General features: G+C 34.5%; 1 protein-coding gene across 2 annotated transcripts in view; it reads right to left on the bottom strand.

Annotated features, from left to right (window-relative positions):
- The window catches only part of CCDC148 (coiled-coil domain containing 148), a 223,985-nt gene that overhangs the window by 132,112 nt on the left and 73,067 nt on the right, over positions 1-18,806 (bottom strand). For both annotated transcript variants that reach the window (XM_045559139.1, XM_045559140.1), the window contains 5 exons: positions 13,186-13,289; positions 10,388-10,470; positions 10,029-10,180; positions 8,771-8,866; positions 8,511-8,692 (listed from right to left, as the gene is read on the bottom strand). In XM_045559139.1, the coding sequence (XP_045415095.1) occupies positions 8,511-8,692; positions 8,771-8,866; positions 10,029-10,180; positions 10,388-10,470; positions 13,186-13,289 (617 nt within the window). The remainder of the gene's footprint in view (positions 1-8,510; positions 8,693-8,770; positions 8,867-10,028; positions 10,181-10,387; positions 10,471-13,185; positions 13,290-18,806) is intronic.

Here is an 18,806-nt window from a genome sequence, read left to right as displayed (position 1 = left end):
CCATGTCAGTAAATGTAAGTTTTTACTTTTTATCTACATAATAATACATTGTATGGATGTACATCTATAAAAGTAGTCTCTATTGATATTAAGGGTTTTGCTCAATTTCTTGCTACTGTAATAACTCTACAAATAAATCAGTGTAAATATATTCAAGTATGTTTATATGGTATATTATTGAGATATGGAAATTATCAGGACAAAGGTGTGAACTAAAATAAAATTTTAAGGCTCAACCCCACAACCAGCTGACTGAATGGACCCCCTCATGGCCAAAGGAATATCCTAAAACTAAATTGCCTGCCAGGAGGAGGGAGTCAGACATGCCTCATCATGCACCACTCCCTTCTTGGGGACATCCTTTGTAACCCATTAACAGGTGTTAGGGTATGCAAGACAAACCAGCAGGTCCTCACTTTACACAAAAAATACACGTCAGGTGGCTTGTCTCTGGTTAACAGTTCCTTATGTTAAAACATTCCAAGCCTTAAATAAAGCTTCATGTCTTTAACCAATTACAAGTCGAAGAATCTTTAAACCCACCTACAACCTGTAAGCCCCTCCTCTCCCCCTGCTATGAGATGGCCCACCTTTTCGGGCCCAAACCAATGTATGCCTCCCACGTATTGATTTAGGACTTTATCTGTAACCCTTGTCTCCCTGAAATGTATAAAACCAAACTGTAACCCAGCCACACCGAGTCCACTTGTTCAAGGCTTCTTGAGCATGGCTCCAGGTCATGGCCCTCAAATTTGGATTAGAGTAAATCTCTTTAAAATTATTTTACAGAGTTTGTCTTTTTTTTCTGTTGACAAAGAGTATGTGCTTTGTGACTTGATAAATCGTGCCGAACTGCTCTATAGAAAAGTTTAACCAGCTTAGACTCCGTTCAGCAGAATATAAAATACCTGTTTTCCTACACCCTTACTATATCTGTTAGGTTTAGTTGCAGATGATAGAAACGACTCAAACTCTTTAAGCAAAAAGGGGTTTATGACAAGCTATTACATGACCTATTACAATTACACAATAATTGAAAGGGCTAGAGGAACAATTTTCAGCTCCCAGAAAATCGCAATGCTTCTGTTGCAATTAGGAAAGGACCCACCTACCACCTTAGGAAGCTACAATTTTGGAGCATGATCCACGTGAGCAAAATGAATGTCCCACTCCCTGTCTCTTTTCCTTTTAACTCAATTCTGAACCCAAATTTCATGCAAATATTTCTGATTACCAGAATCGAAATCATATCCATTGACATATCTATTCATGACAACACATCATTTATAAAATGCTTAATATATGATAGCAATAGTCCTCCCTCATTATTGCTTCTTTTCCCCCAGAATTTTCCTAGTCTTATTTTTCTCATGTAAATTAAAATTCAGATTATTTAATATTTTAAATTTTATAAATAATTTTACTGGAATCACATAAAATTTATAGATGGAGGGAAAATATTTATAACTGTTAAATCTTTTATTCTAAAAGAATAAAGTATGGCTTGTTCAAGTTTTATGTCCTTCAGTAACATTTTAAAGTTTTCTTCTTATGGTACAGATCTTTCACATTTCTTCTTAAATGAATTCCCAAATATTCTATATTTATTGTTGCTATTGCAAACTATGTTTGGGTTTTTTTTCATCATATCTTCTAGCTGTCCATTGTTTGTATATATAAAGGGTTCTATTTATACTAATTTAATATCCAGCTGTCTTACTAAATTATCTTGTATTTATATAGATTTTTTTCTGTTGATTGCCTTTGGTTTTCCTAGTAAAAAGCTCATTATCTGTAAATGAGATAATTTTACCTATATCTATATTTTATAACTCTAATATCTTTCTCTTGTCTAATTGTATTGCCTAGAATTTCTAGAATAACATTAAGTAACAGTGACGATTATAGACTTGCTTGTCACTAACAAAAATGTTTCTATTGTTTTCCCATTAAGTTTTGAAAAGTTTATATTTATAATAGTAAAAAGTATCAACTATTATTTTAACATTTTAACATTTTTTAAGAATAAGTGTTAAAAATTTTAATGGCATTTTAGTGTCCATGAAGATAAGCCATAATGGATCTCCTTATATTCACTATTTTAATGTGCTGCTATATCCTGATAGAAAATATTTTATTTATTTGTATCAGTAGATATAAGTGAGATCGGGCTTTTTTGTATGTGTATGTTTTTCAAGTTTTTCTGTCACTGTTATATTTTATTAACATAACTTAGAAGTTTCTCTCCTTTTTCTATGCTCCATAACTGGTAAATAGCAGTGAAATTATTTATTCTTTTTTCCTCTGTTTTTAAATTAGTAAAATTTATTTTCTTAGAGAAGTTTTAGATTCACAGCAAAATTGAGCAGGAATTACAGAGTTCCCATTTGTCCTCTGTCCCCACACACAAAAAAACTCTTTCATTAACAATTTTCCTCACTAGAGTGCACATTTTTGTTACAATCGATGAACCAACATTGACACAGTTTATATTAGGATTTATTCCTGGTGTTTGTTGCACATACTGTGAGTTTTGACAAATACATAATGATATCTATCTACCATTGTAGTACTGCACAGAATAGTATTACTGTCCTTATTATCCTCTCTGCTCTGCCTATTCATTTCTCCCTCCGCTCTGGCCCCTGGAAACCACTAATCTTTTTATTCACTCCCTAATTTTGCCTTTTTCAGAATGCCATATAGTTGGAATCATACACCATGTAGCTTTTTCAGATTGGCTTCTTTCACTTAGTAATATACATTTAAATTTCTTTCATTTTTTTTATGGTTTGCTAGCACATTTCTTTTTAGTGCTGAATAAAATTTCATTGTCATATGTACCACGTTTTATTTATCCATTCACCTACTGAAGAACATCTAGGTCACTTCCAAGTCTGGCAGTCATGAATAAAGCTGCTATAAACATCCAGGTTTTTGTGTAGACACATATTTTTGATTCATTTGAGTAAATACCAAGGAGCACAATTGTTGGATTGTATGGTTAAGAGTATGTTTAGTTTGTAAGAAACTACCAATTGCTCCACATATTTGCCAGCATTGGGTGTTACCAGTGTTCTGGATTTTGGCCATTCTAATAAGTATATAGGGATATCTCATTGATTTAATTTGCAATTATCTAATGACATACAATGAGGAGCATCTTTTCATGTGCTCATTTGCCATCTGTATATCTTCTCTGGTGTGGTGTCCTTCAGAACTTTTGCCCATATTTTAATCAGGTTGTTTTCTTATTGTTGAGTTTTAAGAGTGCTTTGTATGTTTTGGATAATAGCTTAATATCAGATATGTCTTTTCCAAATATTTTCTCTCATTCTGTGGCTTGTCTTCTCATTCTCTTGACATTATCTTTTGCAAGACAGAAATTTTTAATTTTAGTTAAGTTCTGCTTATCAATTATTTCATTCATGGATCGTGCCTTTGGTAATGTATCTAAAAAATCACTGTAATGCCCAAGATCATCCAGGTTTTCTCTTATGTTACCTTCTAGGAATTTTATAGTTTTGTGTTCTACACTTAGGTCCATGAAACATTTTGAGTTAATTTTTGTGAAATTATAAAGTCTATGTTTAGATTCATTGTTTTACATGTAGATTTCTGGTTGTTCCAGTAACATTTGTTGAAAAGGCTATCTTTACTTCATTGTATTGTCTTTGATTCATTGTCAAGCATCATGTTTATGTGAGTCCAAGTTTCCTATTCTGTTCTATCAATCTATCTGGCTATTCTCTGGCCAATACCATACGATCTTGATTACTATGGCTTGATAGTAAGTCTTAAAGTTGGGTAGTGTCAGTCCTCCAACATTTTCTCCTTTAATATTAAGTTGACTATCTGGGTCTTTCACCTTTCCATATAAACTTTAGAATAAGTTTGTCAATATCCAAAAAAAATAATTTGCTGGAATTTTGATTGGGATTGTATTGAATCTATAGATCAAGTTGGTTCCTTTTCTCCTCCGCCTGCCAGAAGCACAAGGAAATTTTTCTGATATTCACTGTGAGGATCTGATACAGCTCCTGGAGGTAAAACTCACAAAAGTGTGGGACACTTTCTATGACTGGGTCCTCCTGAAGTTTTTAATTCCCTGAGTTGTCCACATTGAGCCTCCAGCAATTCATCAATTACAGATCAGGTTTTCCTAGCCTATCACTGGTACCTGCAGAGTTTTCTGCTCATGGGCTTCTGTTCCAGTAAGTTGTGATTCTTTGTATCTATCTCTCTGTCTCTCCAATTTAGGGGGCAGGAGTTTGCCTTGTGACCTCGCTTGTCTTACGTCTCTAAGAAGAGGTGTTGATTTTTCAGTTTGTTCAGCTTTTTATTTGTTGTTAGGATGGAGTGGCAACTTCTATGCTACTTACATGCCAGACTGGAAACCAGAAGTCTCTATTTTTTCTCTAAAGATTTAAAACTTCCCTGAGAAACCATCATGCTAGATTTTTTTTAATGTTTATGTCAATGCATTTATTTAGACTTTTCCTTTATGAATTTCACCACAAATAACATGATTCAAATGGCCTTCCCCACTCCAAGATTAATATTTATTTTTATCTAGTTCATTTATGATTGTATTTCTTCTTCACATCTTAATGTACCTGGAGTTGAGTCATATAGAACAATAAAGAGACCTAAACTTATTTTTCAGTAGCCTGTTATCTAACGCTATTTTATAAATAATTTATTCTTTCCCCCTCAGTTTTGAAATTTCCTTTTATAATAAATTCTGATATTTCTATTTTGTTCCACTGATCTGCTACATACTCCACAGTCATATGAAACTTTCTAATTCATTTTTATTTAAAATATATATTTACATTTGGCTGTGCAGGTTCTAACCCCCCACTCCTAGTTAATCTTCATTTTTTAAACTTTTGCTGAGATTACAAGCTTACTTTTCCTAATAAATTGGAATAATTTTTAACAATTCTTCAATTGCCATTGTATTAAATTGACAGATTAATTTCATGAGCCATGGATATTTTGAAGCCAAATCAACCATTGTGTCAAATTAGGGATTTTTTTAGTTGCAAACAACTAAAAACCCAAGTCACACTGGCTTAAGAAAATAATGTAGACTAATAGCCCTTAAAACTCTAGCAGTGAGGTGGGCTTCCCATGCAGTTCAAACGGGGCTTCCCCTCAGTTTCTCCGTGACCCTCTGGGCTCTGCCCTCTCCTGTGGGCTGTCTTTCTTCATTCTCAAGCGGGCTGCCAGCAGCAACCTCAGCCCTGTGCTTTCTGGGTAACATCCATGCAGGAGAAAAGGCACGACTCCTCAGGAGCATCTAACAAAAGTCCTGAGCTTTGTCCTAATTTGGGCCTCCCTGATCTAGTTACTACGGCCTGGGGAAATGAGGTTACACTGACTGGGGAAATGAGGTTATACTCCCAATCAGGGGCTACTTTTGGATTTGGAGGTGGACTCATTTCAAACCAAACCGGCAAGCTAGTACAAAACAGACAGAAAAATAAATGCTGGGACTACCCATGATGTCCGCTGCCTTTAGACAAATGAAAACTTTTTATAGTTGAAAAATGTCCCCAGATATTTCAGCTTTCTTATGACATAGCTGTACACATCTGTTTAAAGTAGGCACACACACACTCCCACACGTGTGCACATACACACACACAATCTATGTGAATTTTCACAAGGCCTAATATCTAGAACAAGAGGAAATGGCCATATTAAAATAAGTGTAGATACTGCCAAATTAGAAGTACAATTGATATTGTAATTTAACATGCAATTCATTATCCTAGTTAGAACAGTATAATTTTATGTCTTACTGCTCACCAGCCACAGATTACTGATACCCATCACTTCTGTATTTATTCAAAATATCCCTTTTACTCTTTCTTCTCAAAGAAACCACTCCTGAAACCTCATTTAGTTTTCATCAATGCTTCATTATTCACTGCCAGCATGTTTATAAAGTATTTTCTTCACTTGATATTTGCATGTAATTTTTATTTGGTTAAGGTACATGTATATATGCTGCTTCCCCCAAATACTCCAAGCCTTCTCTGAGGAAAGCCCATATTAAACTGATCTGTTTGTTGAACCCTCTAACAAGGAGTTTAGTGGAGATCACTGTATATTAAGAATTATTCAATAAATATTCATCAAGTAAAACACATCAATTACAGAAAATGTACTCTGGATAATTATATGTGGCAAGTAGACTATTAAACTAGAATTTATGAACCTTATATTCCTCCAAAGTATATTCCTACTACTCCCGTAACATGCCTTGCCAGTGTCTCCCTCATTGTTTTCACCTTCAGTTCAACTCAATTGAACAAACATTTATTTAGAGGATGCTGTGTCGGGATGTGCTAGGTGCTAAGGATACAAATATCATACTCAATTTCTTTGTCCTCAAGGGGTTTACAGTTTTAGTCATTTAATCTCCCTTCTCAGGGTGCCTTCCCTAGCCCCTTCTGCCTGTTCTAAACCTACCCATTCTTCAAAGTCCATCGTGAATCTTACTCCCTCCAACAAGCCTTCCTAAGCTCTTTGATCTTCAATATTTCTTCCCTCTGCAGAAATCTTAGCATGTGAAGTATATTCATCTAGTTCTCTGGTTAATTTTCAGTAATATCAGTGTAGCTGTGAGTCCCAACTTCTTCTGAGCCACACAGGGTTGCAGGAAGAAAGAGCAGAAATTGAGCTCGGATTAAAATAAGGAAGGGAAGTAGGCTGTGAAGGATAGGTCTTAGTGAAAGGAAGCCATTTCAGTCTGCTAAGGCAAGCTCCTTCATATTTAGGAGAAACACCTAGAAACACCACAGTCTCAGCCAGCTTTCTCATGGGGACAAGGTGTCATCTGGGAGGAAAGGTTTCTTCATAGCCAGTTAATCAGCCTGATTATAATGTCCCTCCCCAACCAAACAAACAAAACTCTCTTCCTCTTGCTTGACTGAGTTCTAAAATCTCTTTAACAAGGTTGGGATGGGGAGTGGGAGAGGAAGTTCATTTTACAATTAGAGACTTAAGCTAAGTGCATGGTCAAGTTAGTACTTCACTATAACTGAGTTTCAATTGAAGTGCAATTAATCAATCAAGTGTAAATGATTTATTATTAATTTATTTCTCAGCTTTATTGCAATGTAGGAAGAAAAAAAAGAAAGGAGGTAGGGAAAAAAGGGCTCTTAGGAGACCAAAAGCTGTGTGAAGGGGAGGAACACATGAACATCTCCACAGAGGTGTAAGAAAGACGCTAAGATTAGGAAAGACTGAGACTTCGCCTAGGATTGGCTTTATTTACCTGCAAGTGTGCTGAGACAAGTAGAAGCTGTAACTGAAGGATTTGCATGAGGGAGCTACCAAAACAAAGAACTCTACTTAGTATGGTTTAAGATTTTTGTCCTTGGTTTTATTATTTTATTTTATTTTATTTTATTTTATTTCATTTTATTTTATTTTAGAAACAGGGTTTCACTATGTTGCCCAGGCTGGTCTCAAACTCCTGGCATTAAGCAATCCTCCCACCTCAAAGTGGCTGGGATTACAGGTGCATGCCACCATGCCACGCTTTGTTATTTATTTCTTAACAGTAGTAGTTTTATATAGGGGAGCTGCATGCACAGGAAATTTATAACAAATATAAAAAATACAAATATTTATCATATTCACCTTTTTTCCATTTCAAAGTTAAGAACCCTTTATTTTTAATTTACTATAAATGTGTCCTTTAACTGGTTTTTCTTTCTTTTTAAATATATATTCTTTGGGGAAAATTTTGAGGTTCATATAGAATAAAAAGCTGTTTTCCTACAAAATGTCCCCAAGAAACTTCATATACCCAACACAACATGAGGCAGACCATTGATCTGACTCAAGGTGGTATATCTGGATTTGTCCTTTAAGTGAGTTTTAATATAGAAGACACAAGAGAAAATTACCACTGCAAAAACTGAATCTTAAATCACTGAACATTATATTCGCCATACAGAAGAGGATGGTCATTCTCAGGAGAAAAGTATGAGTATATTTTCTAAAAAAAAATTTTGCACATGCCAAGAAAGTCTTTAAAAATTTAGAAAACATACTCTGTGTTCACCATGAGATAAAATCACAGTTGATTACAAGTAATAGAATTCCATGGACATGTTTTACATTATATTCAATTATTAGTGCTGATTTGTAAATTTCTACTGCAGAACAGCTTCGTATCTTGAAATGAAAATTTGTGGTTACTGAAAATTCATATTTGGAATACTATTTCTTATCTGTGTAGCTCAATAAAAGAAGTATTTTCATTATGTTTTAACCTTACAATAATCTTAAAAACCATTACGTTAAGAACATTGTTTTGCAAAAAAAAAAAAAACCCTCTCCATTCAACAGTCAATCTAAACATTTATTAATTGTATTCCAATCAGATAGTAACTATGAAACAGGAAATTAGAAGTACAGTGACCCTAGAGAAAAATAAAAATTTAATGTCAAAAATCTATTGGATGCAATTAGTTTTATCTTATTACCTGTATATATCTTCTAACTGCAGATCAAACTCTTGAAGTTTCTTTTGATATTTCTCTGTAAAGTTACTGAACTCATTAAAAATTGAAGATTTCAAATCAGGATATGGACATTCTAAAGTTTCTAATTCCATAGGCAGTTCACTAAGCAGGTTAATTTTTTCTTCTGAAGAATGATCTAGAATCTGGAGAAAATTATATGATTAGTTTATTTAACATAAATGACAACTTGATAAATAAATTACTAGCAGCCTTACACTTACCCTCATACTCCTGTCTGAAAGATCATTTTCTATCTTCTGTTGCTCCAGGCTAAGTTTTTCAAAGACAGTTTTCAATTGTTTCTTCACAAACTCAACCTATAGGACATTTGGAACAAGTAGTATGCAAATTATTGCAATTCATTCAATATTTATATTTAAAGACGTGGAATTATTCTCAAAAGCCAATAAATGATAAAAAATCAGATAAGGGAAAGTCCCTGTGCGGGTGTGTGGAAGGCGGTTGAAGAGATGCCAGCCAGGCAGTGCTCATCGGACAAATAAGCCTCAGTGAGGCCTCCGGACACATAACCTGAAAACGGGCTCAGAAAGTGGAAAGTGGTCACAGCTACTCTGCACCCACATTTGGATTCTATTTGTAGTAATGCAGAGAACTTACCAGATTGTCTCTGCTTCAATCACCCCTTCCTTCCCTTGCATCCTTGCCTCTAATTTCCAGCTGGGCATTGATTTATGTTTTTTAATTATTATTTATGAAAGCAATATAACAACATTAGAGAATAACTGAAAAATAAAGAAGTAAAAACACCTAAATTTTTATTACACCTAGTGTGACAATACTCAAGGACCTCATGCTCCATTAAGGAGAGGCAGTCAAAAACAACCTAATAAAAAAATTTAAAAAAAAAGCAAGTATTAGAAGGAAGTAGGTGATGTAAAAACAGGGTGGTGTGATAGGGAGTGACTGTGGCTTCTCAATCCAGGCCTCTCAGAGGAGAAGACATTTAAGCCAAGCCCTTAAATGACAGAAAGTGCCATCAATAGGCCACAGGAACCAGCAGTGCAAGGAGCCTAGAGTGTGGAAGGAAGAGAAAGAAGGACTGCATGGGTGGAACCAAGCTTTTGTGGGAAAGGGGGCGTGTCAGGTAGGAGAAGCAATTGAAGAAGCAGGAAGGGGGCGGGATGGGTAGGAGCACATATGCACCAGTGGGGCCCCCGGGGCATTTCAACAACAGGATGCCCTGATCCCCCTGCACTAGGGGTGGGATCCCAGAATGCACTGGGAGGAGGGCAAGGACACCAAGTAGGGACACCAGTTATGAGGCCACTGTAAACTTCCAGGCAAGAAATGAAGGTGCTTGTACAGATTCAGGCATGAGTTTAAAATATTGAGTAGACAGAATTTGCTGAGACCTTCTATTTAAATACACAAGACGCATGTTTGTTTCTTATCTCAAACTGTTTTAGTTGGGACAAAAATGGAATATTACATTATTGAAAATAAAGGCAATATACTAACCTCCTCCAATACTTTCACAGTGTTAAACTCATTATGTGGGTGTGAATGCTGTAAAGTGTGATGCTGTCTGTACTTTAGGTCTGCTCTCAACTGTTGAATAGGATTTATCACATTTTTAAGATATGTACACCATTGCTCTGATAATTCTTGTTCTATGGTAAAACAAAATTGAAGCAAGGAAAACGCATTATTATTTTAAGTTTCTCCAAGAACAGGTCATTGGCATACAGATTTATTTTTGGATTCCTTTAGAAAAAGACAAATGGCAGTTAATATTAAAAGAACATGAAGTGACTGGTCCATTTTCATTCTTCAAAACAAAACTTCATTTTAAATATAAGATAAAAAAAAAAACTCACCAAAATTCATAACGTCACAAAGGCATTCATTTCCAATGTTCTCTTCATTGAGAAAGGATTTTATTTCAGATTCCATTTTATATCTGAAATATCAATCAATTTTTTACAATCACAACCTTATATGCATAGGTTTAAAAAATAACTGGTAGTAGAAATCTTCAGTCTAATGTGGTTTTATCACCTTTACAGAGATCGTATACTAGATTTCTAACATGGGTTGGATACTTACTAGACACTGAGAGACAAAGAAGCTGACACTCAGGCACAAGTAACTGCCTGAGCAAAGGCCAGCATGGCAGGTCCTGTCACCATGGCATGTGGAGACAGTCCAGAGCATTGGGAAGCCACTGAAGGACATCAAGCTGACCTCAACTGCTCAGATGTCTATTTCAGAAAGATTCCCAAGGCAGTACAACAGAGGAGGGACTGGAAGATTCTTTCAGACATCGCCCTCGGCAAAGAATTTATGAAGACCCCCAAAGCAATCACAGCAGCAACAAAAATAAATAAATGGGACCTGATCAAATTAAAAACCTTCTGCACAGCCAAGGAAACTATCATTAGAGTGAATAGACAGACTACAGAATGGGAGAAAATATTTGCTTTCTACACATCCGATAAGGAGCTGATAACAAGAATCTATATAGAACTCAAAAAAATCAACAAGAAAAAAATCAAACAACCCCATCAATAAATGGGCAAAGGACATGAACAGAAACTTTTCAAAAGAAGACAGAATAATGGCCAGCAAACATATAAAAAAACTGCTAATCATTAGCAAAATGCAGATCAAAACCACTATGAGATGCCACCTAACTCCAGTGAGAATGGCCTTTATCAAAAAGTCCCAAAACAACAAATGCTGGCGAGGATGTGGAAAGACAGGAACACTCTTACACTGTTGGTGGGACTGCAAATTAGTACAACCTCTCTGGAAAATAATTTGGAGATAACCTCAAAGAGCTAAAGATAGAAATACTATTTGATCCAGCAATAGCACTACTAGGCATCTGCCCAAAGGTGGCTTTAAATTCTTCACAAATGTAGCTAAATCTCTAATTCACTTCCTATTGCTATTAGTTTTTAATTTCACTGAAAACATATTGAAATTAGCCTATATTCTAGAATAACACAAAAATTATCTTGGAATTCTTCTATTTGTCCAATTTTCAGCCCTTACAAGTTTCAAGACATTAAGGTTATTACTACTTAAATGTTCCTCATTTCCATTGTCTTGTCATTCCAGATCAGCCAAAAGAATTATTTTCCATAATGATATGTACATGACTCCTCTACCTAGCTTAAGAGCAACTTAACATACACATTAAGAAGGAAGTGGAACACCCATAAGATAAAAAACTTTTTCCAGTGTCTCACATTTGAGCTTGCCATAATTAAAGCTTCCTGCCAGGAACAGTGGCTCTGGCCTGTAATTCTAGCATTTTGGGAGGCTGAGGTGGGAGGATTCCTTGAGGCCAGGATTTTGAGACCAGCCTCAGCAAGAGTGAGACATCATCTCTACAAAAAATACAAAAATTAGCCGGGCATGGTGGCACATGTCTCTAATTCCAGCTACTCAGATGGCTGAGGCAGGACGATTGCTTGAGCCCAGGAGTTTGAGGTTGCAGTGAGCTATGATCGTGCCACTGCACTCTAGCCCAGGCGACAGAGTGAGACCCTGTCTCAAAAACACAAGCAAAGAAAAAGCAAAAACAGAAAAATACTTTCTAAGGGCTTTCCTTTTTATCATGTTTCAAGTTATGCAAATTTTCAAAAACATTTCCTAATGGGCTCAAACATTTTCTCAATAAAAGGTGACTTTTTGAGGGATAAGATAGTATTTATAGCAGAAGTATGGTGATGCAGTCGGTATAATTTTGGTTTTTTATGTTTTAAGTTATATAAGAATGTAAAATCATTTCCAATTATGAGCTTTTTATTTCACATGTAGGAATCACTTGCCAGAATAAAAACCTCCTATCCACATGAAAAGCGCCTAAGTCAAAACCACAGTTAATGGTACTTGGAAACTTGACTAAGAATAAAAGCACAGAAATTACCTCTTTTGTTATAAAATAAATGGTTAAAATACACATTTTAAAAAGCATACATACTTTATAAATACCACCATCATGTATATATGCCTTAAATGGAAAAAAAACACATCTGCCTTCTTTTTTTGCCTTGACCTTTGAAAAGAAATTTATTTTTCAAAGATACAATTAAGATCAAGTATAGAATCATTATTTCATTCTAGTTCATCTTTAAGTGACTGCTGGAAATAACAAAATTCAAAAATCAAAATTAATTAAGTTAGTTATGATGTAAGTACATCTAGAAACCATGGAACAATTTGAATTCCTTGGTTCATTTGGTCATGCATGTGTTAAAAGCATTTACATATCTCCTTTTTTGTATACTACGATGCTAAAAGGAATACGATGAAGATGTTTGTCCTTGAGGAGTTCACCACTTTATAGGGAAGAAAAATATGTAACCAAAACATTATAATCCAAAGTAAGTAAATATGAGAGTGAGAGTGCAGAAGAGTAAGTGATTGGCAGATATAGAAGATTATCTTTTTTCTGTTTAAGCAAAAACCATATTAATATATTCACTGGATTCCAGATTGAGCTGAGGAAATGAAATAATTTTAATTTGGCTTGCATTTAAATTATAACTTTAAGTTTTGATTGTAATGGTTTCGTTACCATGGAATGTTATAGGACATCTGATTAGATGAGTGTTATTTCTAGTAACTTCTACATGTTCTTACTGAGGTTTCCCCCAGTTCTTACCTGACTTCATTTAGCCTCTGGTGTTCTTGCCACCACACTTGCTTGTGTTGTTTTATTAGTGTTTGTTCTTTAGATATCTTTGAAGTCTGCACTGCTTTTCTGATCTAGATTCAGAGGAACAAAAGAGGAGCAACTTCAAAGTTTTTAAAATGTTTTCCAAAACAAATACGTTTAATCTGCATTTTCTAAGTTCAATACTTACTCCTTCTCAATCCTTCTTGGTGCATCTTCTAACACAAAATCTACCTAAAATAAGTACTATATTAAAAAGCAGGGAGGGGCAAGAGAAAATAATTTGGAATACTGACTAAGAAATATTTTTAAAGTATTTATGAAAAGAAAGGTGAAGTCATTTTATTTTCCATACATACAATAAATAATACCTTAATTCATACAGCCCCAGAAATTTTTTCCAGAGTTTTCCATATATTTCTCCCCCTTTGGACACATCTTTCCTGCAAGGTATAAAGGGCATCTTTATTTCTAGTTTATAGATAAGAACACTGAATGTAAGAGACTTGGACAAGATCATAAAACTCATAAACATCAGAGTCACAAAGAACCTTGGTGTTTGGATTGTTTTTTACCTGTTCCCTCAACATAAGATGGGAAAGATTCATAGGACAAGTTGTTGGAGGCCTGGCTTTAGTTTCAGCTTCAACACTTACTAAAAATATGACCTTGAATATACAATTTTAATCTTTCAACTCCATAACTTTACAAATAAATTTTTTTAAAGATTTAAGCAAATATTTATTTGCTTAAATAATAGTAAAATAGTAAAATAATTTTTTACCATTTTAAAGAAATAGTAAAAAAAAATCATGTAGTGTTGAAATCCAAATTTTCGACTAAATTTAATTTTCCTCCAATTTTATGACTTTTTAATAATGTAGTACATAATTATACTCACCAGAAAACTGGTTTCCCTGATCATCACCTAAATGTACATCAGGGAAGGATACCAATTGGATGTCAGACTGGGATGGGGGGTGGGGGGAGGGGATGGGTGTATGCCTACATGATGAGTGCGTTGCACACCCTCTGGGGAATGGTCATGCTTGAAGGTGCAGACCCGGGGAGGTGGGGGGGGAGGGGATCGAGGTATGACTACATGATGAGTGCCAGGCGCACTGTCTGGAGAATGAGAACGGACGCGCTTGGGACTCTGACTCGCGGAGATGGGCGGGACATGGACAATGTATATGACCTAAACTTATGTCCCCCCATGATGAGCTGAAATAAAAAATAATAATAATAATAATAATGTAGTACATAATTAGTGCTTTTGGGTTTCTGCTGACAAGTTGTATCAGGCCTGAGTCTGTTTGTCTTAGATCCATTCCTGGCTGTTCCCCTGATCTGCTCCATACCCCAGAGCAGCCTGTGTTTCCCAGGTACCCCTATCAGCTGGCTTCAGCAAAGGGAGACACTGGGATGGGAGACTGAAGGGAGGAAGGAAAGGAGAAGCCCAAGGATTATCTCCACCCGCCTTCTCTACTCTCATAGCATCTCCAGGAGCGTCTGCATCCTGTCCATTGAGCCAACACTTCGCGGCACAGTTAATTCCATTGTGGTTGCAGCTACGCTGGGGAACCTCACCCATGGGATGTGGCACAGCCTTGCTGCATCTTCACGTCCCTCTCTCCCTCTGGCAGTGATTTTTGTGGTTGTTAAACTGTGTTGCCTCACAGTCCTCTGTTTGCCTTCTCAGCTCTGTTAAGTGCATAGCCATGTCCCCACATTAAAGACCCTTCTGCTCTAAACCCTCCAGCAAAGTCAGTTTCCTGGTTAAACTCTGACTTATATTCATGTGTACTCTGAACTTGGGTATTCCATACTAACACTTTTAAACTACAAAAATATATATCAGAAACTTGATGAAATACATATATTTCATCATTTCTCTATCAGCGTTTAGTATCCTGAAAGCTTAAAAGATCAATACTGAAGACATAAAAACTTCAGAATACAAGTTCTAAAAAGGAACCTTTATAATGCATGCTATTTCTAGCTGTCATTCACTGATTACTTTAACCTTGAGTTTATGTTTCTGCTGTTCTGGTTACTGATTCAAAATTAGAGGTATAAGAAAACAAATTAACACAAAGATCACTTTAAAAAAATACAAAGTCAAATCTTTTCCTCAGGAGTTCCTCAGGAGGTTCCCCCGCCCAGGAGGTCTTAGGACTGTTACAATTATGACACTGAGGAGGGAAGTACATTTTAAAAAGTGTAAGACACTGCAGGAAAACATTCAACAGTCTCTATTTCACTTACTGAAAAAATAAAAGTACGTAGTATTCCTATACTATAACACTCTAGTGTTTGCTTTAAGAATGACTAAAACTCACTCCAACTATTTACCATTTACAGTCTCTAAGGTTTGTTGCAACATATACAACTTTTAAAATTAGATTTCTTTGACATATTTGGTCCACATTATACAAAAAAATTAAAATACATTGGTAGAAGATGGGGACACATTTTTATAGCTTGAAAAAAAAAATCAATGCTGTTGCCGTTGGGCCTAGGGAAAGGCCAATTAAGTAGACTATAAAAGACAAAATAAAGCTACTATTTTTCACCAGACACTTCCAATATTTTGCAGAACACACTGATTTTTTGTAAATTCACTCATTGATTCTACTTCTATCCTCAGGCCAAAAATGGAGAAAAATAAAGTCTTAAAAGAACAAAAAGATTTAAAGTTGTATCTTTAACAATAGAGATATTTCTAGGTGATTCACATTCATTTTACTGGGCAATAAGCCATATAAAATCAATATTTAAGGTAGATGATGACTTATGCAGAATGCTGACGATTTAAAAATCCTTTGGAAAAATGACAAAAATAATGAATTCATGAAAGAATCAGAAACCAGAGGTTTTCTGTGTGTGGTTTATTGTGACAGTCCAAGTTACTGAAATCCTAAATAGGCACCTTGAAATACTACAAAGCCCTTTGGGCCAGAGGATTCATCTTTAAATATAGACATCAATAACTTGTGGAGAATTTAAGTGGTGGTTACACATGTGTATTCATTTGTCAAAATTCGCTGGAATATACATAAAATTTATGCATTTTATTATATGATTTATACCTCAATAAAGAACTTTTAGCATAAATAAAAAGAAAAAAATAACTACCCTAAGATACGATTTCTCATCTATATCAGATTGGCAAAAACTCAGATGTTTAACAAAAAACTCTGTGAGTCTATGCTCTGTCTTACATTGCTAGTGGGATACAAAATGATACACACACCCCCATGGAAGGAAATTTGGAGATGTATCACAAGATTTCACATGGCTTTATCCTGTGACCTAGCAATCTCACATATAGAAATCCATTTAAAAACTACATTGGCAAAAGTATAAAAAGATATATGCACCAAGCTATTCGCTGTGGCACTATTTGCAATAGAAAAAGACTGGAGCACAAAAATTCCATCAATAAGTGTTCTTGGCAAAATAAATTGAAGCTGAATCTGATCAAGTCTCTAGATAAACTACCAATTTACTGGATATAAGAAACAGAAAAACATGTTAAATGACACCACCAGGATGCAATCAGCATAATTCCGACCGTAAGAAACTATCATATAAAGGACAAACCATGCAATTTCTTCCAAATATAAATTACAAAATACAAGAGGATGAAGGAGGAAATCGAAAAAATAAAAATCAATTGTAATATATGGATCATACATAGATACTGACTTGAATAAACTTTAAGAAAAAACTTTGGAGACAATCAAGGAAATTTAACACTAACTGCGTATGTTTAATTATTAAGAAATTATCATTGTTAGACACAGTAATTGTAGGGCTTTTTTAAAAGCACTAATATTTTAGAGATACATGCTGAAATATTTATGGGTAAAATATTATGATGTCTTAGATTTGCTTCAAAACAATCCGGCACAGAGGGAGGTTTGTAGATGAGAGTATAGAGGAACAATGGCCAAAAGTTAATCATTGTTGATGCTAAATGATGTTACATGGAGATCCATTATACCACTCAATCTAATTTTGCATATGTTTACAATTTTCTATAGTATAAAGTTTTAAAAAAGGAATTAGATGGATACTTGAGTTGGACAAGAAGTATGTAAGCAAAGAATTCAAATAAAAATAATTGTAAAGATCTCTTTTATACTTAATAAGTTAAGAATGAACAGTTAGATATAATGTACTAAAATTGGCCTCACTTTTCAGCTGACATCTACAATTTAGTTTTTGGCTCAATCTCATACTTTGAAAGACTAAATCACTGAATGTCCACTTAAGTGACTTATCTGGCACCCTAGAAATTGTACACGATCAATGACACAATGTTTGTATAAATGGCCATTATATCTAACCAGTATAACAATATGAGTAATACAAATCAGGAAAGTAGCTAAGTACTCTAGAAGTAACTTGAAGCAATAATCTCATTATGTGCTTTAATTGTTAACATTCTATCCTTCAATGTAAATATGTTTATATTTAATATTACCAGAACAAAGTGCTCTAATAATTAGCAATGATTATTAAAACTGTTAATTTCATGTTTAAAAAAGGAGCGCATTTAAATAGTACAATAAACAGGAAAATAGACTGATAATTAATACAAGTATTAAGAGAGAATGTGTTAGTTACGTAACATTAGGAAGAATAATATATTCTTTTTGAGCCAATACATATTTTATAAAAAATTAAATAATATAAAAAAGAATAACAGATGACATTATAATCATAATTCTACTTAGTGTGGACTGTTTGGTATATTAGCATATATAATATTAAAAAAATGAACTTTAAGAGTTATATATAATTTCCAGTTATTTAATTCCATTTAAGCCATGAGTCTTTCAAGAAAAAGTCCTATTTGGCAATTGTTCACATCTTATAAGAATAAATTAAAAGCAAAATGTCAACTTGCTGCCTCTCAATTAAATGAGAAGGGAAGACTGCAAAAATCATGTACAACATTCCCAACACATCTTTAATCCATACATAATAAAAGATAAAAACTATATGAAGAAAGAAGAAAGTGTTAGAAAATGATGAGGTACCTAGGACACATTTTGTTCTCACTAACTGAAATTCAAAACAACAGACATTACAAAAATGCTTTAAAAGGGCAATTCCTTATCATCACGAATCTATGGAGACTAAAAATGGAAGCACAAGCTTGTCAAAATGATTGCTACAGACTGTGAACCATTTTCATTAGTTAAAGACAAGAAATTTTTTGAGATTTGCCAAACTATGAATCCTAGGTACAAAGTTATTTCTAGAAAATATGTAACTAAAAAGTTTCTTCCTGAATTATATTCTGCTATGAACAAAAAGGTTATGTTATTTAAAATGCCACTTGAAAGTGAACATCTGTTTAACCTCACAAATGTATAATACAGCAACCAGAGAAACAATCTTGCAGATGACCGTGCTGAGAAATTATTGTTGCTGTACTTAATCTCCAACTTTAAAAACCACAATAATAATTAAATATCTGAAATATGTTTATTCTTTGATAGCAAATCTATCACCAAAGAGAAATTTGCTTTGACCAAATACTGATTTAATACACTCAACCATTCTGCAGTCAGCCAAAATGTCTTTTTTGGTGC

The sequence above is a fragment of the Lemur catta genome, chromosome 8, assembly GCF_020740605.2.
Source record: "Lemur catta isolate mLemCat1 chromosome 8, mLemCat1.pri, whole genome shotgun sequence".
Classification (NCBI taxonomy): Eukaryota; Metazoa; Chordata; class Mammalia; order Primates; family Lemuridae; genus Lemur; species Lemur catta.
Note: the sequence above shows the minus strand (reverse complement) of the source record. Positions and strands in the feature narration are given on the sequence as shown.